The sequence below is a fragment of the Sturnus vulgaris genome, chromosome 2 (assembly GCF_052056855.1).
Source record: "Sturnus vulgaris isolate bStuVul1 chromosome 2, bStuVul1.hap1, whole genome shotgun sequence".
In the NCBI taxonomy this organism is placed as follows: domain Eukaryota; kingdom Metazoa; phylum Chordata; class Aves; order Passeriformes; family Sturnidae; genus Sturnus; species Sturnus vulgaris.
Genome location: NC_142244.1, coordinates 845,008 through 871,318, shown reverse-complemented (window position 1 = coordinate 871,318; position 26,311 = coordinate 845,008). Strand labels below are relative to the sequence as shown.

General features: G+C 40.6%; 1 protein-coding gene across 3 annotated transcripts; it reads right to left on the bottom strand.

Moving 5' to 3' along the window:
* Positions 1 to 4,101: 4,101 nt before the first annotated feature.
* On the bottom strand, positions 4,102 to 25,393 carry NXPE3 (neurexophilin and PC-esterase domain family member 3). Of its 3 annotated transcripts, none has more exons than XM_014885731.2 (6): positions 25,302 to 25,393; positions 21,942 to 22,154; positions 14,135 to 14,895; positions 12,433 to 12,506; positions 9,205 to 9,411; positions 4,102 to 8,312 (listed from the first exon to the last, which is right to left on the bottom strand). In XM_014885731.2, exons 2-6 carry the CDS (start codon positions 22,032 to 22,034, stop codon positions 7,762 to 7,764), a joined length of 1,686 nt encoding a protein of 561 aa, XP_014741217.1. In that variant the 5' UTR covers positions 22,035 to 22,154; positions 25,302 to 25,393; the 3' UTR covers positions 4,102 to 7,761. The 3 variants fall into 3 exon arrangements, with proteins under 3 accessions (XP_014741217.1, XP_088012496.1, XP_014741218.1); XM_088156370.1 differs by lacking the exon at positions 25,302 to 25,393 and adding an exon at positions 24,146 to 24,993; XM_014885732.2 differs by lacking the exon at positions 25,302 to 25,393 and adding an exon at positions 24,723 to 24,993.
* Positions 25,394 to 26,311: the final 918 nt, after the last annotated feature.

The following is a 26,311-nucleotide window of genomic DNA, read 5'->3' as shown; positions in this document are numbered from 1 at the left end:
TTGTAACAATGTTTGTTGCACACAAGAACAGGGGCAACAGGACATCAGTAAGAAATGTGTTAACATAGGAAACCTACATTTCAACCAGCAGATATGAAACTTCTGGGATTGGAAGATACACACATGTTGAACACATTTTACAACAATGTAAAGTAATAATAATATCCGCTTGTTACTGGAGCACCTGATTTTTTTTGTTGGATTCTTAAGGCGGGACATTTTTTTCAGTAAAGTAACTTTCTTTTTCTAATTTTACTTATCAAAGCAAGGGTAAAAAGCAAGGCACAGCAAAAGTAAATAATAACAATAATACTAATACACAGGGAAAAAATACAAATGTGGAGCAGAAAGATATGAAACCATTAGAAGGAAGAAACAGCTAGAGACAGAAATAGCTGCCTTGCCAAGGGCAAGTGACAATTCCCTGAGAGAAGCTGACTCAGAAGAGAGGGCAGGCAGGACTGGAAAGCATGACTCACCCAGCTCAGGGAAAACCAAAGGGTAGGAAGGAGTGGAAAGAGCTGACTGCAGGATGGCAAGAGGGGAAAACCCCTGTAATTTGTCACGGTTCTTTCACTGCAGGTCCTTGTGCCATGCCTCTCACCTACTGCTCTCCCACGGGCATGTTCCACCTGGAAGCTCTTTTGTGAGATCCTTCAGAGTGAGCAGCCATACCACAGCAGAGGAATAGTCTTTGTCATATAAATACTCCTGGTCATTGCAAAATATTCTTTTAAATCTCAGCCTGCAGCAGAGATTTAGAGGGAAAAGGAACAGCCCTGTACCAAACTGTACCAAAAAACAACAGGTGCCTTCAGAGGGCCTAAGCACAAGGGCAAAGGGTGAAAAGCACTTGTCCATTTTGAGAATTGACCAGGGAAGGAGAGCATAAAAATTGGAGGAGACAAAATGTTTAATGGATGGCTGACCCCCAGAAAACACTTGACAGCATGTCTTGCTCTCAGGTCACGGACACTGCTTAATTTTCTGTAGCAGAAAGAACTAATTTGAGATGTACCATTTTATCCTGGAAAAGTTTACTCCTCTCGATCCTTTTGTGACTTAGGGGGAAAAAATCAGATTTAAAAGAATATTTTGGGGGGAAAAAATAATCCTCTGAAGCATAGTCTTGAATCTAAGAGTTATCAAATCTATGTCATCAACTGATTTCACTCTCAAATAAACTTCAAGTCAAAGAGCCTCAGTGGTATTTGTGACATTTGTTTTCAAAACACACACTATGCAGGATTTAGAAAACAAACCACCACCAAGACAAATATGTTGTGGCTTACGTTTTTCATTTGAGAGTCATCCCACACTCTTTTTCAGTGCCTCAAAGCCCTCTTCTGGCCACACTCATTAAGGGATTATTCTATTAAGCCCACGCCAGCTGACAGAGTTGGGATGTGGGGGAGGGCACGTTGCACTTTCACTTAGTTTTACTGACGTGCTCACTCTGCATCTGGGGCTCACAGAAAGTAACTCATACACTCAGTTCTGTAGAATTCCTCCACAAAATTCCTCTTTCCCCTTCCAAGCAGAGAAGCTCCTGTACAATTCACCATGACAGACTCACAGTACAGACCAGCTTGCATCACCCCGGAAGTCTACTGAATCTACCTACACGAGGCTAGTAACATCAACAGTGAAGGAGGACACAGTAATTGGGACAGGATTTTAGAATCACTGCCCAGATACAAGCTAGGTTCCCTTACATGAGAGTTCAGATCTGGGTGACAAGCACTGTGGTAAATTAAAAATTCAGGAAGACTCAAAGATCCAGATTCAGGGACATAAAACATTTCCCTGTGTGGACACACACATTTAGAGAGCTAGGGAATTACAGCTTGGAAATCCTTTTCAGGCCTGGATTTCTCCTGACTCTCAGGTCCATTCCCAGGCTGACAAGCTGACTACAGCTTCAGTTAGGGAGGAAGTCTCCCAGGGTGATAATATGATGAAAAACAGAGTGGAATTCATAATAAAGATTAATACCTGGTGTCTTTCCTGTGGGATACATCCTGAGGTACTGTCCCAAGGATGTTTCTCCCAATTGTCCAATGAACTACTCTCCTGTCCTAGCTGCACGTAACACACTTTAAATACAGGTTGTCCGTACAATAAAGTTGGCCTTTTTTCCCCAAAAGAGGTCCGTGTGTGTTGCTGTCCTTTCTCTCTCTTTGCAGCGCAGTAACCACATCGCTGATTTCAAATACATTGATCTTGGCACCATAAATTGGACAGCTAATGTTAGAAGTTACCTTATACACTGCTAACTGGGGATGCAGGGCTAAACCATGGGATGAACACAAGGAGCTCCATTCCAACCAGATCGAACACCACGTTGTTTTGGCTTTTTGCCAGCTCTGGTGAGCCTTCTGTCCTTGTGTCTGATGGATGAGGCTCAGGCCCCTGCCCTGCCAAGCAACCTATACCATCTCAGGAAAGTTACATGCCTTCTCTGAGTCACCACAGCCTCTGAGGAACACTTGGCACATGATGAAAACCTGCCCGTGCACTCCTCCTCATCTTGATTACAAATGGTTTGGGTTTCTTTTAAGAAGTTCCCCAACTATGATATGTCACACCTACAGTCATGTGAGAACACAATACACATGGCTTCAAACCAACTGTAAGCAAAGTTTGGAACTGTACCTAACAGGATTGCTGTGTCATTGCTGTCAGGAGGGTGTAGAGGAAGAGGTGGGTGAGCAGCCTGGGTGGAAGGAACTGTTCCTTTTTTAAAACATTTGGAGCAATACATCTATGTGCATTCAGTGTGCTGTCTCAGAGAAGTGAGTCCATCCCACACAATTGGTACTGCCTTTGGAAATCTCCATATGACCAAATCCCCAACCTTCTTCCTCTCTGTGGTGTGACAGAGCAAGACCTTTGCATGTTGCTTTTCCTTAACTGCATCCTACTATTTTGCTTCCCCTCTCTCTCATACTCCCCATTCTCACTTCCCCTCTGAGGAGGTCTGGGGCTTGACCTAACACCACACTGAAAAGCAGCTCATACTTTGCAGCCTCTCACCCATTTTTGGCTGAGTGAAGGCTGATTTGGCCTGGACATGATGGCAGCAAGCTTCAATACAGTTTCCAGAGCCAAGTGCTGGGAAGAAGCAGCTTTGCCTTTACCCTGTTCCCTCGGGGCCATTGGGACTGGTGAGAGCAGGCTGGGCCATGGCTCCAGCTCTGTGCTCAGGAGGAATGTGTGAGTAGCACCCAGATCACACCCCTAGCCCTTGCCCCTACCCTGCCCCCTTCAGCAGTCATCACGGAATGAGAGGGGAACAGAAAAAAGGAACAAATACTTGGCAATACTGCAACAGCACTCTCTCCTAGCTGGCAGGACTTTGTCATTCAGGGGTTTTTAGCCTGGTCAAACGGGCTATTTTTGGCTATATACATCAGGAATCGGCACAAAGGACATTGCACCCTGCTTACTACTTCCCCAGCTGTGAGCCCTGGCTGCAAGCTAACTCCAAGGCAAGCCAGTGCACATCCCCCAAATCCTCCACCCTTAGGTCATCCCAGAGACTCCCCAGTCTGTACCAGGCAGCCACTCCCTCCCCCTCCCCTTGGGCTCACGGAGCAGTGGTCACACAGCCCGCCAGCCCTTGAGCACTCTGACTCACAGGACATATCTCCTCAATTTTTCTCCCATTATTTAAGTATAAACTGTTCATAAGATAGAGAAGCAATGACCATGTTGAATCTACTCTTCACCCTTTTTTTAAACAAAATTGTTTAAGGATTTCCTGTGGGTCAGACGGGCTGCAAAAGCCCTCAAAGAAGGAAGCCTAGATTATGTACAAGCTTTTATTATGTGTCTGGCCTGATACACCAACAGACGGAAACATCAGTGTGCTTCAGTGCTAGCTCTCATGTCAGGCACAGATCACCTCGCTCCAAATACAAATCACCTAAAAAAAAAAAATCACTTAGAATGAATTTAATCTATAAACCATAGCATGAAAGTCCTACCCAACACACAGCACGAAATATAATACATAGAGCTAAGGGGACTACTATGCACCTATAAAAATATAAAGGACCTGGGGTTACAGCAAACAAGATAAACTGAGACTAAATCAGATTAAACGGTTCAAATAAACTTGCCCTCTTTATTAGGAATTTTTCATTCTCTGACCTTTGAGGCTATTTAAATCGTTTTTCTGATCACATCAGGAAATAAGACAGTAGAGCCTTCTACACATTGTAAGCATTACAATAACATACATATATTAGAAAAAAACAACTTATTTGAAAACAAGTTCTTCACTGCTCCCAAGAGAAAGAGCCTTCCAAACAGTCTAAATAAATATGAAATTATCTAGACTTAAGAAGCACTTCATAAATGAAAAAACACATTTGTGACTGAAGTTTTTTGCTGTTACTTAAACTGTCATGAATGGAAGAATGTTTTAACCCACACTTCTGCAATAAAACCAAAGCAAAACCCCAGCACCCTCCACCCCTCTAGAAGGCAACATCAAACCTTCGTTTTTGTCATGCACACATGAAATTGCCACCTGTAGTACATAAAAAGTTGTACAGACACTTGTGGTAAGCAAAGTTTCTGTTTTTAATTGCTTACCTCTAACAAGTAAAACAATGAAAAATTGTGATTTAAATCTCATGAAGCAGTGCTGCATTGCAGATGAAATTAGAAGCAAATGAAAATCTGAAAAAAGGGACACTTTTACTTTTTATCGTCCCTTCTTATCAACAATTCAACTAATATTTTTACTAAATTTCTAGAAGGAAGAAATCAGCCTAAGAAGATATACATGATAAACAATACTCTCAAAATATTACAGTGCAACATTAATATATATAAAATGGAGTTTACTTATTTTATAAATAAATTACTCTGAAATCTTCTAGTAAACACAATAAAAGTAGTTTCTTTCACTGAAATTTGAGGGACCCGGACTTTGAATAAAGAAATTTTAAAAGAAAAAATATCTTTTGAAAGATTAATAATCAAAATGATCAGTACAAGAATGAAAATATCAAAAATAATACAATTTCTTCCTTTCAAAGGAAGAAAATGGAAAGAAAAGGAACACAGGGCTTTGAACAAACCTTGTGAATTAATTTTTTATGTGCCGAAGAAGATACTTAGCAGATGCTGAGAAATTCCTTTCCAGTCCTGCTTCACATTAAGTAACTTCAAAAATAACCAACATCTTAACCTAAGTCCCTATTAAAATACATTTAGAAGTTTAAAGAAACTTGCTTTATTGCTTCTGTGTTTGCATATCCCGTACATACACAACTGGTGTGATGGTAATAATATGAGAATAGAAATGAAAAAACATTCATAGATCACCTGAATGACATCTAAAAGCACAGTGCCCCAACCATGGGTAAATCCTCAGTTTCTTCATTTCTCTTCCCTATTTCAGAGCCTAAAGACAAAGTCTGGAAATAAAATCTCATTCTAAATCAACTGGCAGTTTCCCTGAAGTCCATTACCAATAAGTTAGTTCATCTGTTATTAAAAAATCAATCTAATTAATCTAAAGGATAAGGTTACACCAGAAGGCAATTAGACACCTTTGCTAATAGCAGTCCTATTCTCTCTCCCTGAACTGTCAAAGCATTCAAAAGAATATTTTCTTCTCTCTCTGTGCTTGGTAGCTTACAGTGATATAAAGCAGCTGTTGAGGAGCAGTAGCAAGCACTACAACACCCAGAGAAGACACATACAGCCACAACATTTTCACACACAATATGGCTTTATGAGTTAAACCTAATGGTCAGTCCACAAATTAAACAGTTTCCTTCAAAGTAAGTCTGAAGTCCTATTCCCATGAGCATTATTAGTATAGAGTTGTTATTCAAGATGAAAGTCTTTACATATTTTAAAAATCACATTTGGAAAAGATGAAAGCTCATTTTGCACTGTGGTTGTTTATTTTCCCAGACCTGAATTGGTGTGGCCTCTTTTTAGCAGAGGAGAAATTGCCATTACCATACTAAAGCAAGAAATAGTTACCCAATGCTAATATAAGAGCAGATGCTGTGTGAGGCAGTTGTCACTAGGAACCAGCAAATTGGACCTTCTTAATTGCTGATTTGAAAAGCTAAGAATAGGTGCTATTTCAGTGTACACAATTCCTCCAGACATGTTTAAACCTTTTTAAACTGTAAAGTTTATAGATGGATAGTACTGATGCCTTTTACATGCTAAAATAATTTATATTTGTTTTTAAATCACTTCTCAGTTGCCCTTTATAATGAACACAATAATTGGCTCTCTTAGGGCTCTGGCAATAAGAGCACAAATTTCCTTAGGAGAGCAGCAAACCTAACAAAGGGTAAAACTTTTCTAACAAAGACATTTCGACTATTTCACTCTGCAACCTGCCAATTTGTCTTATTAATCTTCTCAGTTTGCTCACAAAGATTCAACTTGGTTTTGATACAAGCTAGTGAAGACTGGCTCTGGCCTGAGGGGGACCAAAAATAAGAGAGCATGGAACACTTCTGTTTAATTTGAGAATTGCGTTTAATAAAAATTGTTTTCAAAGTGCTTCTAGTTAAAACTGCAGACAGGTTCAATCAAATAAGCAGCAGTAATGCCAGGCCAGGAGGCTGGAGAGCCACCAGCTGTCAGCCCAGCAAACCTGGGTCTGTGCCAAGCAGATATACGAAGGCAGCCCTGGGCATGCTTGGCTTTTGGGTGCAGGGAGTTCCACCTTTTATACTGGCAGCAGTGAGGCTCATGAAGAAATGACAGAACTGCCAGGCCCTGAAGAGGAGTCATTGCATGGCCTTGAGCACCACTGCCAAAGCACACCAGGGGCCCTAGGGTCACTTGGCCTCCCTGTCCAGACACGGAGTATGAAGGACACGGCAGAGCCACTGAACGGAACAGCTGGAGCTCGCAGGGAATGGAAACACTTTCACTGGCAAATGAAACACTTTCACTGGCAAATGCTTTAAGCTTCAAGTAGGTGAGCCTGCAACTTGAACTTGCAGGAACTGCCTGAGTGTTTTCACTGAGGTCACAAAACACACATATCCTCACCACCGATAAATCAAGAAATAGACAGTGTATCAAAGTTCAAAAGAAATTCAGTAGGACAGGAAACCAAACTAAAATACTGGCTATTTGTACTATTTAGCAGCCATCTGTAAACAACAAAGATGCCTAACTAGTGTACTCGATTGAACGTCAGCAAATTCTTCATGACTTAATTCTACAGATATTGTGATTGTGCTTCCTTATTGGTGACTTTGGTACACTCCCTTCATGTTTCTAATTAGGACTTTGAAACAAGAACAGACACTGTACTTCTCTGGCACACAACTGGAGGAGACATCCCTTAACCTCTGGAATGCTGAAAGACCATTCCCAAAATCCTTCCCAGGTTTCACACACTGTTCTGAGCAACAGGACCCTGGCAACAGAATCAGGATTAAATTAGGCATACAGTGCAGACAACTAGTAAAGCTAATAACCCAAATAATTTCTTGTTGAATCCTGCCAATTTAAGGTGCTCTCTAATAATCTCAGGTATGAATGAGAAGCTTGAAGGAATCAATCTTCCAGGAAGATATGGCCTGAGGAGTCAACTCCACTTCACCATCCCTCACAGCTACCCAGAGTTAAGGTCACCCTACTTATCCTGCATGCAAGTACAGTACCCAGAGTTCCTCCATATCATCCAGCCTCATTCCACAGCTCAAAAGAGCAACTGTACTTCGGCTATAGCAAAAGACAACATAGGGATACCCATTTGTGCTAAGTTTGCAGAGGGCACACATACGATAAAAATGCATCTATTTGATTCTTAACAATTATTTCATTAGGGTGAAGGTTATGTGGCAAGTAATGAGCCACAGACATCTCCCAAGCATCCACAAAGTGCACAGCAATTCCTGAGAACATTTTCCTCATGACAGAATCAAGCTGAAAGGAATACCAGTCACTGTTGAAGAGGCTCACTTCTGGCCCAAGCTCCTGAACATTGGCGGTTCTGATGACAATCACAGTCTTGGGGCTGCGGTCCAGCAGCTGAACAATGGCTCTGCGGATGTTCCTGAGCCGCCGGATGTACACTTCCACGGGGAAGGTGCTGAAGTGGGACCATATGGTTATTGCTACGACAGTGTTCCTGCCGCCCACGATGCTGTTGAGCTCGTTGGCGATGTAGCGCAGCTCGCTGCTGAACACCGTGGAGAAGCGGATGGGTGGCCCGTGGCAGCGGAACTTCAGCAGGATGTTGTGCTTCAGGTCCACAGACATGAAAGGGCCCACGTTCTTAGGGCTCCCCAGGTTAAATTCCACTAGATCTGAAAGCCCAGGAGCAAGTGTTAGTGAAACACGGCACAAGAGCTTCAAACTGTCAACAAGGTGCTTGGACCACAGGGCAGAGCAGGAGTAGATAAGCAAATCTGAACATATTTCAGAGAACTCTAAAAGTAAACAGAAGATGAGCAGCATTTTTCAAAGTGGCGTTTATGGGTGTTGAAATCTGCAGGACAGCACATTTGGATTTCATAAGGCTGTCAATGCATTTTCCAAGTTTTCTGAACTATTTCCTTCTCTCTTGTAAAAAGACTAATTTTCCAAATAGTCATTGTTACTCTCTGAATCCAGGGTTCACAAGAACCCTTCTAGCAATTTTAGGACTCCATTAAATTTAAAGACTACTTCAAATTGTAGGAATTAAGGCAGCTCAAAGAGTGTATTCCAACACAATTGGAGTGCTTCAGGGGAAAGGGATGAAGGAGGCAGGAATATTAAATTGTCTACTGAAATTCTTCTATTTAAGTAACTCGAATAAGGAAAAGGGCCCCAAAATCTATAAACAGCAATGGAGGCAGTTTGCTACTTCATTCCAAAATCTCTTCTGTGACTGGGGTGCTGCAAGGCCTTAGGGAGGCAACCCAAGTGACTTCCTGCCACGCCTCCCGGGGCAGCCACCTTAACTCACAACCACAGCAGTCCTGTTACAAGGACAACTTTGCAGATACCTGGTGGCCCCATTTACAAGACTTACTTACATGTTTGCAGTGTCTGTTCTGTCAGCCTGACTGCCTGCCAGGGCTTCTGATGAGGTTTTGTCTTTCCTCTTCCTTTGTTTTGTCACTGACACTCAGTAAAACCAGCTCTGTGTCTGAGATGTGAAAAACAAGGCTTTGTAAAGGTCCTTAAGGACAAAGCTAAACAACAAAGAATTACCTGGAACAAATGCTGTCAAATATTCAAACCACTGCCGTATTGTAGAGTCTCCAAACAAGTGGATTACTTTTCCTTGTAAGCACTCAGTTATATCATCTGATTTGCTAAAATTATGGATCCAATGTGTTCTGGACCTCCACTGGTCTTCATAATAATAACCAGAAGGGGAAACTGTGGGATCTTCAGCTCTGTCCATACTGCTTGATTCTGGAAAAGAAGAATCCTTTGTAATTAACATGCAACCAAAGCAGCCGCCATAAGCTTCATGGACTTCAGTGACTGCTGACAAGAGCCGGGAGGCCGATTATAGTTTAACTTGGTTTAAACTAAACGGTATCTCTGCGGCTAATGTAAAAACCTATCTGACACCTTTCTCCCTGCGCTGGGAGTGCTCAGCGATGGGTGTTTGCCGGGCAGAGAGGAGCGGAGGCAGGGACACCAGCGGAGCATCTGTCCCATCGCTCCCGGCGCGCTCCCGCCGTGCCGCGGCGCACTGCTGCCCTCCAGCGGCCGGCCTGCGCACGGCAGCGCCGCTCGCGGGGACAACGACCCCGCGGGGACAGCGCCCGGAGAAACGTACCAAAAACCCAAAACGGACCCACTAAAACCCCCAAACAGATCAAAAGTACCCCCAGAAAACTACTGCTATGGAATAACACATACACCGGCACTCTAGAAGAGTAAAGTCTGAGCCATAAGGCCTCCAAATCCAGAAAATGCCAGAATTAAACCTATGACCAAAAATGTTGTATGTGCCGTTTGAATACGATAATCACAAGAGTCTCTAATTCTATGGATTTCGTACTTTCTCTCTGTTATCTATACCCCTCCCCATTTGCTGCCTGGGACAGGCAGCCCCCTGAGGAGCAACTACACACCAGGGAAGCTCTGTTCCATAGGAGCCCTTTTTAACTTGCAGAAGTTGAGCAATACCTTGCAAGAAAAAGCATCGGGATTACAGGAGATTACAGGAAGAGAAGCTGCAATGTCATGGCATTATATCAACCAAATATTGCCATATTTCTCTTAGTAACCAGGGTGATTTTGGTACATCAAAGTTCCATGAGATCGTTTCAGGTTTCTTATTTTCCATTTGCATATTCAAATACCTCAGCTGAACAAGCAAGGAGATCTTCCCTGGCACAAACACCAGCTACATGGACCAGACACTTTCAGCTGTTTAAACATTTCTACTCACCTTGGTGTGGAGACTGCTAAGAACAGTCCATGCCCTGTCATGACTTACAGCTGTTTGATCAAGCACACCTTGCCATGGCCAAAATCATGCCAGGGACTGTTTGAATTATGTAAAAGTACAAGCACTGGAATTCCAGGGCCTAAAAGCATCCTCTGGTAGATGCTTCATTATAATACAGATAGAGCCAACCATAAGCATCTTTCCTAATAAGCATTTTTAATTGCTTATTCTATTCAATATCCTCTGCATGTTGTATTAGTAAATGTTAACCTTAGAAGTTAGAGGATGTAAACCTCCTTAGACCTCACAGGGACACTGTAAAAAGCAAATTATAATTACATTTGTACAACACAAATAATATAATCACAATTACCACAGAACAAAGCCATCAGAAAATTCTATCTCTGGATGATTCTTTAAATCTGACAGCAGGAACAAAGAAGAAAAAGAAAACCCCAGATAATAATGTGGACCCATCTGATATTCATAAACAGGAGAAAAGAAAAAAAAAGCCTTCACATGGTCATGCAGTTAAAGTCTAATTCATAATGTGAATTCACAACTTGAGTTTGTTTGATTCTAAGTTTTGATACAAAAGCAATACAATTTTTTACATTTTAGATGGATTCTTATATATATGTAACAGTGGTACTAGAACAACTTTTTGGTGCCTCACAGTAGATCAGTATTTCAGGTCTGTGTATAGTATCATACCAGTTTTGGCCCAGTATTCAGAATTGGCCCTTACTTTGAGATTTTATAAAAGAGAATAAAAACTCCAATCTGAGGTTAAAAACCAAGGATAGAAATAAAAACTTGTATTTCAGAAAAAAAAAAGGTTTTAAAAGTTGATTTACATATACCACCACAGAGAAAAACATGTACAAAAAGAACAGCAGAAGAGTGAGTTTGTGTGTACCATCAGTCCTAACAAATCCATACATTCATGAGCATTATACCAATGAGTTCAGTTTCATTAATTCAGAGACTGCTGTACTTTGAATGAATTTCCCTGAGGAAATACTCTACTCCTATCAACCCTTTTTAACCCAGCATTAATCCTCAGGACATTGTAAGCAGGCTTTGATCATTCATAGCTCCTGGAAGAAGAGTGACAATTAAATTTTGAATTTGCAGCAATTTCTGTCGGGAAATATATACAAGATAAACAAAGCAACAAAACCACACCAGGTAAAGGATCTGGACAAAGAAAAGAGATGGAGGGTAAAATGCTGCAAGCCTAGTAGCAGAACTCTATTTTTTTAGTGAACAGCAAAACTAAAAGCAAGAAATACTTTGTCTTCTGTTCAGACTTTATTGCTCACATCAGTAACTCTACACTTTAAAAGTCTCCTAAAACCTTATGAAAACAAATAAGGAAAGTTCTCATTTAAGAAATAATTCTCTGTGTATCACATTTTGTGCAGACTTTTTAGAAGCATAAAAAGCTTACATTTGGATATGAATGAGATAAAACCTCTGAGTTTATTTTAATATAGATTGTCTTTGTTCTGTTCTTAGAAAGGGCACAGAACAATTATGTTCTGGTCCAGAACAGTAGGTTCTGACATCCTGTAGTAACACAAATTATGGCAATATTTGAATGCAAGTTATCAAAATGTTAGACAACATTCTTAACAAAGAAAGTAATTAAGAAACACCACACAACTAATCTAACGTTTTCATTAGATTGAGAGTTTGGCAAGCAGTTACTCTAAGACATTTTACAGTGTAAGTAAATGCTAGGGGAAATAAAAGACATTTTTGGCAAGAGAACAAACTTCGCTCTTCTTTTGATTTCTTTTTTTGCTAAAAATCCCGTTTATGTATGCAATTTTATAAAACATTTTTCATTATTCCTGAACTTGTATCACAGTTAACACCCAAAAGCCTTCATAGTCTCAACAGAGATCTGATACTGATTTTTATGCCATGCTATAAAAATAAACGAATTATTATTTGATGCCTGTTGTTCTTTTAAGAAATTTAACTATGAATTACAAACAAGGATCTTATACAGTTCACTTTACCTGTAAATGCCTTGGGCTTTACAATGACTGAATCTGGTCCACTGGAGAGTATTGGCCTCTTGATATTCACGTCACTTGAACAAAAAATGAAAACAGCAATATTTGTAAAAGTTACTGTGAAAGTTGAAGGCAATATTAATCTCTTTTTTTTCTTAATTACACTTAAAATAAACACACAGTACCATGAATTTTTACTCTAAGTTTACCCTACTTCCTATAGCTGAATTCGTTCCACATTTACTTTGAGACCACCATCACTATTCTGAATCTAAATTCAAAATTTCATGGCACTGACAAATCTTGTGCATACTTGTACCGACACAAATCTCTGTAAAGCAATCAAGCTGTCAGAGGTCTGCAGGAAGCTTTTGGGGATTTGCCCCAAAGATGTTCCCAGCTTGGAGAACATGTGAGGACAAACTACTGCAAGGGTACAGGGCTGCAGCAGCAGCTCCCAACTGATTAATACTAAGGTCTTGTTCTGTCTTTTGCTACTGTTTTGAAGAGAATCATTGTTTATTTTTTTTTCTCCATTTAAGAAATAAATTATTTGGAATTTCTATAATCCAGTTTGGTCAAGGATCTTCAAGCATCTTCAAGCTGAATGAAACAAACAAACAATCAAAACAAAACCAAGAAAAGCACCTTTCCCATTCCCATATGGAAACATCACCAATAAATATAAGCCATATTTTACAGGTGGACTGGCGGAGACACACAAAGTCAAAAGACCCATATACAAACTTGATATGGAAGAGCGAAGAAAAAATTCCACTCATGCTTACTTGTTATTTCTGGTCTTGGTCATGAACATGCACACAAACTTTCCTAAATTAGAGTATTTGGAGCTGCTACTCTAAAATCTTTCCCAATTTAGGCCTCAAGTGTCAAAGTGCCAAAATACTTTCCTACAGTATCTTTGCTGGAGAGCAAGGCAGTAGCCTACAACTCTGACACTACACAAGAACTAACTTTATCTAAATTCAGCTGTGTAATTTAATACAGAAGCAGTTTTGTCACACGTACCCAGGTACTAAAAGATGGTTTGGGTTTTTTTTTTAATGCTGAATGTACAAATAAAATATGACTGTGAAACTAATTTAGTTTGACACTTGAAATAACATGCACAGATAATTTCCACTTGCATTGGTATTGCTCAGCAATTTGTTCTACCAGGTGTTTTCTTAATGAAAACTGTTTCTAAGATTTGAAAGTCATATTGAGCAACAAGGAACACATTTAAGATAATTTTTGATTAGGACAATAACAATTGGTAATTTCTGTAAAAATAAGCCTAAAACCCTCACCCTTTTTAGGTAGTTTAGATTTGGCCAAAAATACTTCTCAAAGCATTGCTATTGGTATTGCAAATATAGGTATGGAAAGAGAAAATAAGGAAACAGTCCCTCAAACCACTGCCAGATTTAGACAGGATACTCTTGTGAAATTCAGTAGGGTTTAACTCAAAGCACAGAAAGAGAACTACATGCTGAGTTTCTTTAAGATTGCTGTCTAAGATTCTTGCACAGCTGAATGGAGGGGAACAGACTATTCAACAACTAACACCAAACACCTGGTCCTGCAGATACACTCCTCCTCTAAGGTAAGGTGTCATATTTAAGCAATAGGCTAAAGTTTGTATACAAAAAAGCCCAAACAAAACAACTTGACTGAATATATATAAATTCAACAACATACAAACCTTTGGAAAAAGAGGCTTTCCTCCTGTGTCAGAAGACCCTTCAGATATCCACCTTTAGCATGGCTGATTCGGCTGGCACAGGACAGTTTTCGAGGCTTGTAACAGAACCATGGCTCACCCGTGTAGAGATCTGTGAAGTTACAGACTGGGATACCTCCAGGCAAGCAAACGTTGCACTCTGTAGTTTCTGAATACCTCCCAGACTTGAATGAGCTTTTGAAATAAACTCTGTCCGGCCTTTCCTCTCGTAAACGCCGGAGGACTTGGATTGCTTCACTGGGATGGACAAGGGACACAGAGACTTTGACCTCTCCTGGCCAAAGCAAGGTAAAGAAGACTTTGTAAAGGCCATTGTGGCAATCTACAATCCTTCCTGCTGCTCCAGCTTTTAGCCCAGGAGAGTGAATTCGTGCCTGTAAATAGTCTCCACCATACTGCTTGGGTTTTCCTTGGAAATCCTTCATACGAACGAGTACCTCCAACTGATCACCCACCTTGAAGAACCTGCTGGGTTTCACAATCAAAAAGTCACTGTGTGTGGGATCAGTGCTTTGTGCAAAGGCGATTTTGCCATCAGGGGGCTTTGGCCACTGTATTGCAGCAAGCAACGATTCCTGCTCCACTTGCTCCCTTTTGGACAAGATCTGCTGCGCGTACCCACAGTAAGGCTTCCTGGTAGTTTTGGTTGTCTGTGACAGAAAATGCTGGACATTGTTTTCTGTTATCCAATTCGATCCTGAAACTGTGTCATCATCCAGGTTCTGGGGAGAAAAAGATTACCTGAAGCTGTGCTATGAAATGAAACACTGAATAACGGATTTGGTCAGCTTTCTGAAGCTGACCAAATGAAGCAACTTCACTAGAAGACCCAAATCTATTCAATTGATAATGGGGTTTCTAAGGAAACAGGTGGGCAACCTGTGGTTACCCTGCTTTGGCAAACAAGCATTTCAAGAGATCACATCCAATGTATGTCAGTGCTTCAGCTACCAGTACACTCTCTAAATATCATCAGTGTGGAAAAAAATGGCTAAAAGCTGGATGATTAAGTTATAACTGATGTTTTCTTTTCTTCAGCAGCAACATTTTAGTCTTGGAGCAGCACGAGGTCTAATAGCTGTCCCTTGTAATGCAAGGAAATAGGGTTTCTTTGAGATGTTATACTGCAGGTTAAGCTGATGCACCCCCTGCACATGCCTTCCAGAGAAGTCTGCTGCATGTAGCAGCTGCAGTCATTTATCTGGTCACAGTCACATCACTTCTTGGCTAATTATCTGAAATGCATGTTTCCCTGTAATGCGCACACTGAAAGAAATAAAGGAACAAAAGCCCAGATCCTTCCGGGACAATGAATTTATGAGCCAGTTGACAAGCAGAATAGTACAGGACAAGCTAGGGCTAAACAGACAAAAATCCTGCTTGTTTATTTATAAGATTTTAGAATCTATATACAGCTGCTTCTAGCACCAAATGAAACAGCAAGTGAAGCATCCCCTAATCCACACAAGAGTTTAAAAACTAAAATAGTTAAATACAAAACTAGACTAAGAGAACTTAGTCTAGTTGAAAAACTTGAAAAAACTCTATTTTGTGCAAAAATATTAGTGTCCAAAACTGTATTTTCATGCAAATGACTGCAAATACCATATTCTTTATGACATCACATAATTTTGCAGGTTTGCATTAGGAAAAATTTTAAAATAGCACAGTCTAAGACTCCAGAGGTACCCATGAGACTTCTAATCAGCAAATCAAAAAATACCCTTCAACTACACACAAAATCAGCAGTTAATGAGTAATTAATTACCAGGTGTGTATATAGTAGCACTTACCCATAATTCTATTTCATAAAGAAGGAAAATAGTTTGTCAAGCAAAGATTAAAATTATGCAGTGTACCACTCACATAGCACCAGATGATATGCTAGTTTAGATTTGAAACATTGCTAAAAAATTCAAACTACATTATTTGAAATCTTTAAAACTATCATCATACTTACCAATACGTCAGTATTTCCCATTTACCTCCTCCATAACTAATTGCTCAGTCGTGTACTAAAAGTCCCAGCACTCATATTAAACCCTTATTCATTGTTATAGATCTTTCTTAGGCCATGGAAATAGCAGTGTCTTAAAATCATTTGAACCACACTGAGATTCAACATACTTTTTCAGAAGCAAGGTAAACCTAACAAGCAATAGAAACACCTAGGCTTTGGTTTTGATCAGCTTTAGTGTCAGAGGATGAGCACATGAGGATGTAGTGTGGATACACAAAATCTTTTTTGTTAGATATGCAAGTTAACTATGAAACCTGAAACTGTAAGTTGCTACACAGTAGCTCTAAAACATAAATTGACACACACCCATCTATACACCAGATGTTAACATCACAATAGAAGCTTTTGCTTCTGTTTCATATTCCCACCCAGGATTTAATAATTTTTCCCTGAAGGCCATCTGAGATAATTCATAATCATGTTTGTTTTCTATCACAGCAAGCCAAGCTGCAGATGTATGCTGCACATTACTTTTATTAGTCCAGTAAATTTCAGCCAAAGCTGAGAGTAAATCTCAGGCACAGTTCTACTTTAAATCTTGCCTACATGCATTCTTGAATTAAGCCAAGTTTCTATTTTTGGATACCTTCACAACTTCTTTCCTTGCTTGCTCATGCATAAATATATATATATAAAACACAGAAAACACTGCATGGAAATACTTCTAAAAGTTAGGTATATATTTTGATGCATCCAATAAGCCAGTAACAATGTCTCGGCAAAAATATTTACAAGTTTTCCTAAAGAGGGGTGAAAAGGGAGAGTATGTGTGTACAATTAATTGTTGTTTTCAGTGTAAGTTCCCAGGAGAAAGTTTCTAGTTTTCAGTTGGTTCTGCAACGGTTGGTACTTTGGGTTAGGAGACATGGGAAAAACAAATCCTTTCAAATTAAGAAGAGATGATTGTCTAAGACAGCTTGAAAACTGACCTATCCCCATTTTTAATCTTCTATAAATTTCCTCAGCGTTTTTAACCCAGTCTTTCTGTCAAAGATGCAGAAGATGCCATTTCTGGCCTAGTTAGGCTTTCTGAAGTCTTTCAAGGGACATACCTATTTCTTTCAGTGGGAAAGGGTGCAGAGAACACCAAGCCAATAAACTCATTCAGAAAACAGAACATGGTTTGATGTCTCCAAATTAGTCCACCTACACATATTTTTAGCAGAGCATAAGGCCAAAGCTCTTCACTTGTATGCAGCTGAGAACAAGCACAAACACTGTCACTTCAACATCTCCAGGTCATGTCCCACTAAGCAGAATAAATCATAGCACAAATATTTCCTCAGTCTATCTTCAAAGGGCCTGAGGGGGAAGCTCCATGAAGGTAAAAGCAGAGGTCCTTCAACATCCTGAAGGATGATTCTTTCTCCAGCATCACTGTTCATCTTTACAGCCCTCTTTCAAGCCCAACCAGGACCATGTACGGTTGCAGAATTATAAGCTTATATCTGAAAATAACCTATACCATATATTCTATTCACGGGAGAAAATATTGCAGAGATTCTCTTTGCCAGTAAAGGCTCAAAAAGCTTCAGAGTCAATTAATACACCAAAGATCCTTGACTGGAATAGAAAAGCTTTCCAAACCATCTTCCTTTCTTAAGTGTTTCCCAGGCTCAGCTCCAAACAAGTACTTAAGTTCTCTTGCCCCTACGGATAGACAAGACCTGCCCTGAGGTAAAAAATTAGCTTAGTTTGTCCCCACTCCATTTCCTACTCCCTCTTGGTATTTCCAAATCTCTCTGGCTCCTTTATGTTGTCATACCAAGGCTGTGCAGAACTGAGGGCTTTCTACTGCAGTAAGTAGTCAAAAATAAATAAAATTCCTTTATGAAAAGCAGATAAAGAGGATTTCTCAAGTGTGCTCTTCCTTTATGACACACAGATTCTTTTAGTGCTCATTACAGGCTCCATGTTGGATAACACCTGCTTTGGTTATTTCCATGTATACTCCATTCAAGGTGTCATGGATTTTAAGTGCAATTCCCAAGGGACTTTGTTTGTTTGTTGGGTTTGAGGGTTTTTTGTTTGTGTGGGAGGAGTTTTCTTGCTTTGTTGGGCTTTTTTCTATCATTATTTTTTTTTATTTACTGCATTTTGAAGCTAAGCAGAACTCAAATGTGACCACAAAGTAATTTAATGGCTATTTGCCAAATTACAGAGGCAGGACAGAAGAGACTGCATGTCAGTTAAGCACAAATAAATCCACTAGCAGTTCCTGCATTAGAGATGTCATAAAAAATAAAAAAAAGAAGATGTATTTTTATGAGAACTAATGGAAGTTTCAGTTCATCTCCTCAGCTTTTGACATTCTCACAGCCAACTAAGCAAAAATTAGATCCAACATACAGATTAACCCAGGCAATAATGCTCTCATATTCTAGAAGGGTCATAGAGTACTTGGGAAGATTTGCAATGAACACCTGTCCTCAGTTAAATACCTCAATGTAGGTGGCTGATGAAAACATTGAGTATTTCCATTGCTGCTGGAAAGGGGGAACTCCATCTCAAAGCCCAGTATCTTCCAGCAGCTGTTAACTCCTGCCTTGGCCTGATACATCGTGAACAGCTGCTGCAAACCTGCAGAAGTCACTGTCACTAGAGTAGGAAACAATACAGGAGGTTCTCAGGCACAGTGAGGAAATGAAAGATCCAGGAGACAACACCTGAATCTGAACAAATACCAATTCTTGAAAGGTCAGTCATCTTATTTTCAGTAATTTTACACTTCAGGTACTTTGTTGTCTATGACAGATATAAAATCATTTCTCTATCTTTACCATCTCACAGCACTGAGTGGCTGCTAAACAACTCTAAGTGTCAAAGCCAATCCTCAAAAGCCATCACCTGACAGTCAAATGTTCCAGAAATAATTAAAATAAGATAAAGTTATCTTTTGTAGGCACCTGCAATTTAGCAGCAAGAATTTAAAACTTCATTACGCCGTTCTTTTGTTCAGTTTCAGCTGTCTGATTTCATATGCTGTCCTGGCAAGAAACTTCCTTTCTACCCATAGACGCTTTCTTCTAATTGCTTTCAAATAAAATAGTGCTCACAACCAATGCCCAAGTGGTTCTGTCACTCTAAAGGCCACTTGTACATATACACAAACCCTCCTGCATCCTGAAAGCATGATATTTGGGCAACTTCCTGATACTTCACAAAAAATTACTGTACATTTTTTCTGTCGGGCTATATTCACAGAAAAAAATTATAATAAAAAACCCCACATTTTTTTCTGGTGCTATATGATCAATTATGGGACATCAAGGGAACAGTTATTCAATACTGAAAAGCAAAGTAAATAATAAGCTGGCTACCAAACGTTTTGTGGACAGCTTGGTTGGTTGGTTTTTTGGGTTTTTTTAAACACTAGATAAGGAAAGTAAATTTCTGACATGGATATGACTACTGGGAGGGTGTCATTAGTAATTTAGGAAAATAAGAGGAAATATTCCAACATGAAAAATTATAATATCCTAAAGCAAAAATGAAGAGAGACAGCTGACAATTGCCTTAGATCTTGAGCTTTAGCCAGCTAGGTTGGATGATTTGGGGATGAGAAGTATGTCTGATGCACTTACAAACACATTCTCAACAGTAACCAACAATAAGCTCTCCTTCCAGAGTCTGAACAGATTTGGTTACAGATATTCTGTGAAAGCTTTATAAGATTTTTTTCTGGCTTTGATCTCTGACTGAAAAGAATCAGCATAAATGCCTATATTAGACTGCCTGGAAAACTGAGCCAAGACAAAAATACAGGAGCAGGTCCATTCAGAAAAATCATGACAACAGAAGGGATTAGAGTTGCATGTTACTATGTAAAAATTTACCAGCAAAACAGCACTTAACTGAATTTAGAATAGCAGATATGTAAAGGGCAACAATACCACAAGGACGCTGATCATGGACAGTGGCAAGAAAACGCACAGAGTGAACACCCAACCTGCATTTTCCATTTCACTCTCAAAATACTGCCAGAGCCCTTTTCTCTAAGAAATGGAATTTTAAAATAGAAAGAAAACAGTTTAAGATTCTAAGTATCAACACTTCTCAGGCAATACCCTAGGTCAAAACCCAAAACAAAATAAAACCACAGAAAGAGAAAACAAAAGCTGCCTCCTGTGAACAAAATAGATCATACTAACTTGAACCAAAGGTCCATCAAACACAATATTTTGATTGCCAATAGTTTCTAACAGCAAGTATGTGGAAAACAGACCAAACGTGTTGTGCTATTTTCTCCTGTAGATTTAATACACTTTCTAGCTCTTTTAGAGCTAGATTTAGATTTCTTAAACACTAAGGTAAACATCTTCAAGATCTAGTATCCCCTAATGGATTTTTCTTCTGTGCATTCATCCAGATTTTTTTAATATATGCATTTAGTAACTACAAAGACTTACTGCAAGGGCTTCTGCAGCTTTGCTACAATCCATAAAAAAATATCCCTGCTTCCTTTAAAATTAGCATCTGCAGTTTTTATTTAATGTGTCCACTACTACTGGAATATGTAATTAATGCTCATTCTTCATTTATTGATCCTGAGTCTCCTGTGATTTAAGTCTTCTCAAACATCTTCACTACCCTTATGTGATCTTCTGATTCAATTGTATTTTGTGCGAGGTGAGGTGGTTTTACAGCCCCTCTTTTGGATCACTTCATTTGGGCATCCCTAGCCAGGAGGAAGGAAGGTTCTGCAAGCAGCATATACACAACTTAAAAGCATAAAGCAATTACCGACTGGCTGACATGCACAAAGGACAGCTATAATTTAACAAGGTGTTAGGCTAAGCACTACGATGCTCATGCACCAAATGCAGCACTGGAAGGCCTGGCCAGGCAGGCAGCCAGTGGGCAGGATCAGCCTCCAGGGCTCCCTCAGACAGATCCTCATCTACCTTGACTTCAATCTGGGGCTGCTGACTAAGCAGTTTGAAAGTACCTCTGCACTGAAGTGATAAACAAAATTAAGAAATATGCAAGAACAGACACAGTAGAGGGAAAAAGGGAAAGGCAAATAAAAATTGCATCAGTACAGGCCGGAGATGAACAAGCTAGTAACTGCTCTGCAGAAAAAGACCTAGAGATTCCAAAAGACAGCAAACTCACCATGTGTCAGCAGCACAGCATTATGGCAAGGAATTAACATGATCCTAACCATTTGATTGAGCAAAGTTATAGTTGTCCTCAACTTGACCATGGTGAAGTCATACCTAGAACGCTGTGTCTGGTTTTTGTGTCTGGCCCATGCCAGAGTAAAGCTGGCAAGACCAGCTAAAAACCCCTGAGACGAATAGGGAACTGGAATGACAGCAAGGGAACCAAAGCATCTTTTTTTAAATGTGGAGAAGACCAGAAGAGGATTTAATGGCAGTCTTTCACTACCTATCAGGGAGTCACAGAGGAACTGGAGTTAAAGTACACTCTAACAGGAAAAGAGGCAACTTCCTGTTGCACATATGGCAAACATTCTTCCCGCTAAGAAGGATGCAGCACTGCAACAGCCTAGGTAGGTTGTGAAATATGAGTGTCCTTGAATAGTATAAAAAGTCAAAATATCCTGTTGCAATCCAAGCTAATTCTGATGCCAGCCTTTTGAGGAGGGTGTTGGATTAAATACCTCCAGACATGCCTTCAACTCTCAATTTTCTGAGATTCCAATATATAGCTAAATGCTGTCAGTCAGACAATTCTAACCTTACTTGCTCAAGCCATCTTGGAGAAGAAACAGGCTCCACTTACCTCTAATTGAAAAAAATTATGGACCAGCACCACAACAGCCAGCACTGCCATAAGCAGGCAGAAGAGCTGCAGCCTGAATGAGTCACGCCACATGGTCCATTCGTGTCTCCCCCTCCCATGTTAGACACTGCCATGACTTCCATTCACCACAAACAGGAACATCATTTAGTCTCAGCAGAGCACGAGAGGTTTCAGTTGACTTCCACTTCATTCCTGCAAAGGCATTTACAAGAACTGTATTAAGTCCCAAAAAGTTACTAGAAGTAAAGTCAAGTTTTACACTGAAAGCTTACAAATGGTGGGGCAATAACTAGTACAACAGAACAGTCAACACAGATTCTTTTTTGTGGAACTAATCTGAACACGTTATCTATCATGCTACAAAATCCTCTTGCATGTGCCAAAGCAAACCCTTATCATAAAGATGGTCTCACTTGTGGTTGATACAAAAAAAACCCAAAAAACAAAACAAAAAACAAACAAACAAAAAACCCCCAAAAAAACAACAACAACAAAAAAAAAACCCACCAAAAAACCCAAAACAAAACAAAACAAAACAAAAAAAAAAGGCAAAAGAAGAGTGCAAGATTTCATTCTGGCAATCAAAAAGACCAAAAAAACCATCACTCTATTTATCTGTTAGGCCACACCACCACCATGAAGATATTATGAAACCAAAACAGAAATTTGTGGGTTTAGACATTTCTCATTTACCTATTTACACATTCCAATAAGTTGTTATTAAACACTGATATCTGAAACAAAATTGTATAAGCAAGGTAAAACTTCATCTGGTTTTCTGCTTGAGAAGAGGGGAAAACTAAATCAACTGTAGCATTAAAGAGGACATACCTAAGAGATTTGAAAGCACTAAAATTTAACTTTGTGCATCACCAATAACATTACATCTTCCCTGTTTTGCTTTTTTATCATTCCTTTTATCTCAGGTACTCATATACAGCTCTAAAAATAAAAAATTAACGTCTGTGAAGAATACAATGTGTTGGGGTTCGGTGTTTCTGGTTCTTTAAATCTAATAGTAGTAGTCTTTCATGAACTTTAACTTTCATATAATGTTCCTTTAAGATTGCTTGATGGCTGATCTGCTACCAAATAACAGATTTAACAGCCACTGATAAAGTTCTCAATGCTTGCTCAGAGTGACTCCTAAACGTTCCTTTCTTTCTGAGAAGGACAATTTTGATGCAGTCTTTTTGCAAGAGCTCTTGCAGAAGCTCTAAACTTGGAAACAGAAAACAGATGGCAAGGAGAGACAGTCAAAAGACACCAATCTCTCCAAAACAAATATTCTCAAAGCAGTGTTACTCATACAACCATGCACCAAGTGCAACAACATAGTCAAATGATTATATAAACTCTGTATAACTTTCTATAAATAGCATAACTGAGAATTTATACAATTAAGATAATATAAAAACACAGCACCTATAGTTTTAAGACTATATGTAAAATGCTGTGTAAATTTATATAAAACATAATGGTACATTAAATATCAAAATTAAAAGGTTATTTATCAAATGAACACAGGCAAGAAAATAATGAAACACATTACTGATATAACCAGGACAGCCTCAAAATACACCACACATCAAATTGCTGTACAAGGATTATAGGGATTATAACTTCAAATGCTTTGCTGAGAATTACAGAGATTGTATTTCTGACCAATGAACTAGCATTGAAAGAGCAAGACAACCATTAAAGTATCAAAATGCCACAAAAATGTAGCTTTGTTGGAACAGTTCTGCACTAATATGAAATTTGCATAAAACAGGAAGTTGGGTCGTAAATTGAAAATAAATATACCTCAGTTCAAGAAAATGCTAATTTAAGGACATATATGCCCAACTGAGGAAGAAAAACAAACACATTAGACAAAACCAGAATTTTCAATTCTATTGCTGAGATTTCTTTCCACAGCACTGGAAAGCACGACACTGAAAATTAATAGAATGTAATTTCAGCTGCCTAAAAAGACCACAAACGCTGTTCCATGTATTTTTATTCAGAATTTTCTGTATTTTGTAGATGTCACATGCCCTAAAACCTTTAAATGAACATGTTTAGAGCTTTCTTTAAGCTGAAGGCTTATTATTGAGACAGTTTCGTCACAACTGATGAATAGTTGATTCCATTCATTTTTTTATAAGCCTGTAAGTACACCAAAAAGCCTTAGGCCTTACCCTGCTCCTGAAATGTTCTCTGAAGCCCTCCACACAAAAGGACAGGTAATCTTGGAAACAATACATTTAAAAAAATATATAGAAACACACACAAGTATTTTTTAATAAAATTCATACGTTGGTGGTTTACTTACAGTAAATAAAATGGCAGTTACAACTTTTTACCTGTAAAACCACTTTAGCGTCTACAATGACCCAAGGATTTTGTTGAAGTATTTTATTCTTTTAAACTTCAATGCTGTGCCTTTGAATTTTCTGCTATTTATTGCTTTATTATTCTGCTATTGTATCACTTCTCTCACCTTTGTTTCATGTTACCACATACTCTATTTTACCCAATGTTAAAAACCGATTTAATGACATTTTTATGAACATCTCATTAAATTATGTCTCATGCTCCATTACAGGATTTTTGCTTTGGGTTTTTTCACAAGTTGTCAATTACTGTCAGCTCTCAATCCCCACAGTTCTCTAACCCAGCAGCGCTACAAAAGCAGGTATGAGTGCAGCCTCTCCAAATTCTGTTACGCAAATCGCAAAGGCACAGAGGAGCCGCTACCTCTGGCGATGCACAAACCGTGTCACTGGGGCACAGAGGCTCGAGGCTTGATGTTCTCGTGGCTGCCAGCACGGAAAATCAGATTTGCTGCTGTTTTTCGCAGATTCTCGAGGCTGGCAGCCCTCCAGTCCGCTGACATCCCGGGGGCAGCGCCACAGCCCCCGAGGCGCTCCCCACCGGGGATCATGGCACCGGACACGCACCACGAGCGGGGTCAGCCAGCAGGAAGCATTGCTGCCGGCGATGCGAAAAGCACTGCTCCGTTTTATTGCTTCAAAGGTACTTATTAGGGTGCCGTGGGGTGGGCATCCCTGGGGAGCGGCACAAGGCAGCCCCAGGACCGGCAGGAAGCACCTTCAGCCGCCGCCCCGCTGAACCCCGAACGGCGCGGGCAGCGCGGCCCTGCGGGCGGGCGGACCCGGCCGCGGAGACGGGGGATCCGAGCAGGGCACCCGCCCACCCCGGGACCCCGCACCCGCCTCCCACCCCGGGCCTCCTGCAGCGGCCCCGGTCCCACCGCCGCCCCGCCAGGCTTTCCCCCCCGCTCCCAAGAGAAGCCGCGCAGGCCGCACCGCCCTCACGCCCTCGCCCCCTCACCGCAGCCCCCGGCGCTCCCCCGAGCTAGGAGGCGGCCTCGCCCCCGGCCCGGAGGCGCTGGCTGTAAATGCGCGGCTCCCGCCGCCCCTCCCTCCTGCCCGCCCGCCACAGAGCGGCGGCCGCCGCGCCTCCTCCCGCCCCGCCCCTATTACTGCTCTGCCGCAGCCTCTGTGCCGAGAAGGGGCAGCGGAAAGGAAAACAGACACAAAACCCAACCAAAATAACACCGTCCCTGTAATTTTTGAGCCACCGCAGGCGAAGCCTAAAAAAGCAGGATGTGGGGAGGGTGGCGCGGAGCCGGGCAGTATGGCCCGGGTAGCATCACCACGGTCCCCAGCCGCAGACAAGAGAAGGCTCTGACGCGAACTATCGAAGCTCAAACGCTGCCGAGCCTGAAAGCGAAGGGAGCAGCAGAGAAGGCGTCTTGGACAGAGAGAAGGTTGTGAAAGGAGAGTCTAGCCCCAGAGCAGCTGCTGGGGGCTGAGCGGGGCATACAGGCACGGCCTAGCACAGCAGAACTAGGCAAGCGCAGCTGCATTAAAGGCAGGACTTCAAGATGCCTGATGAGGACATGCACAGTCAGTGTTGAGCTTTGTACCCTGCACCAGAGCCCGGCGGCACTTTCAACCTGCAGGACATCTGCAGTTAGTTTTGTAAACACTTGTGAACACTGCCTAAGTTTGGGAATACCAAAACACTCATCTGCCAGCAGTTGCTTGGCCACATTGCCCTTCTCTCCCTTATCTGCAAAGAATAATCAATAAAACACAGTATATTTGTTAAGATATATGGGACTACTGAACCCATTCTTGCTTATAGGCAAGTGTTGAGGAATGTTTTGGTTTGCTCCCTGAGGCAAACTAAAGCAGATTCTGTGCTGAAGTATGGTGAGATTTAACAAACAATGTATTGGACAGTCTGTCAAGAGCACAACCTTCACTGTTCCCTTTCTATAGGCACCTTTGATCTGTCTTATTTTGCTACATTACCCTTGTGTACTTCTCCAATCT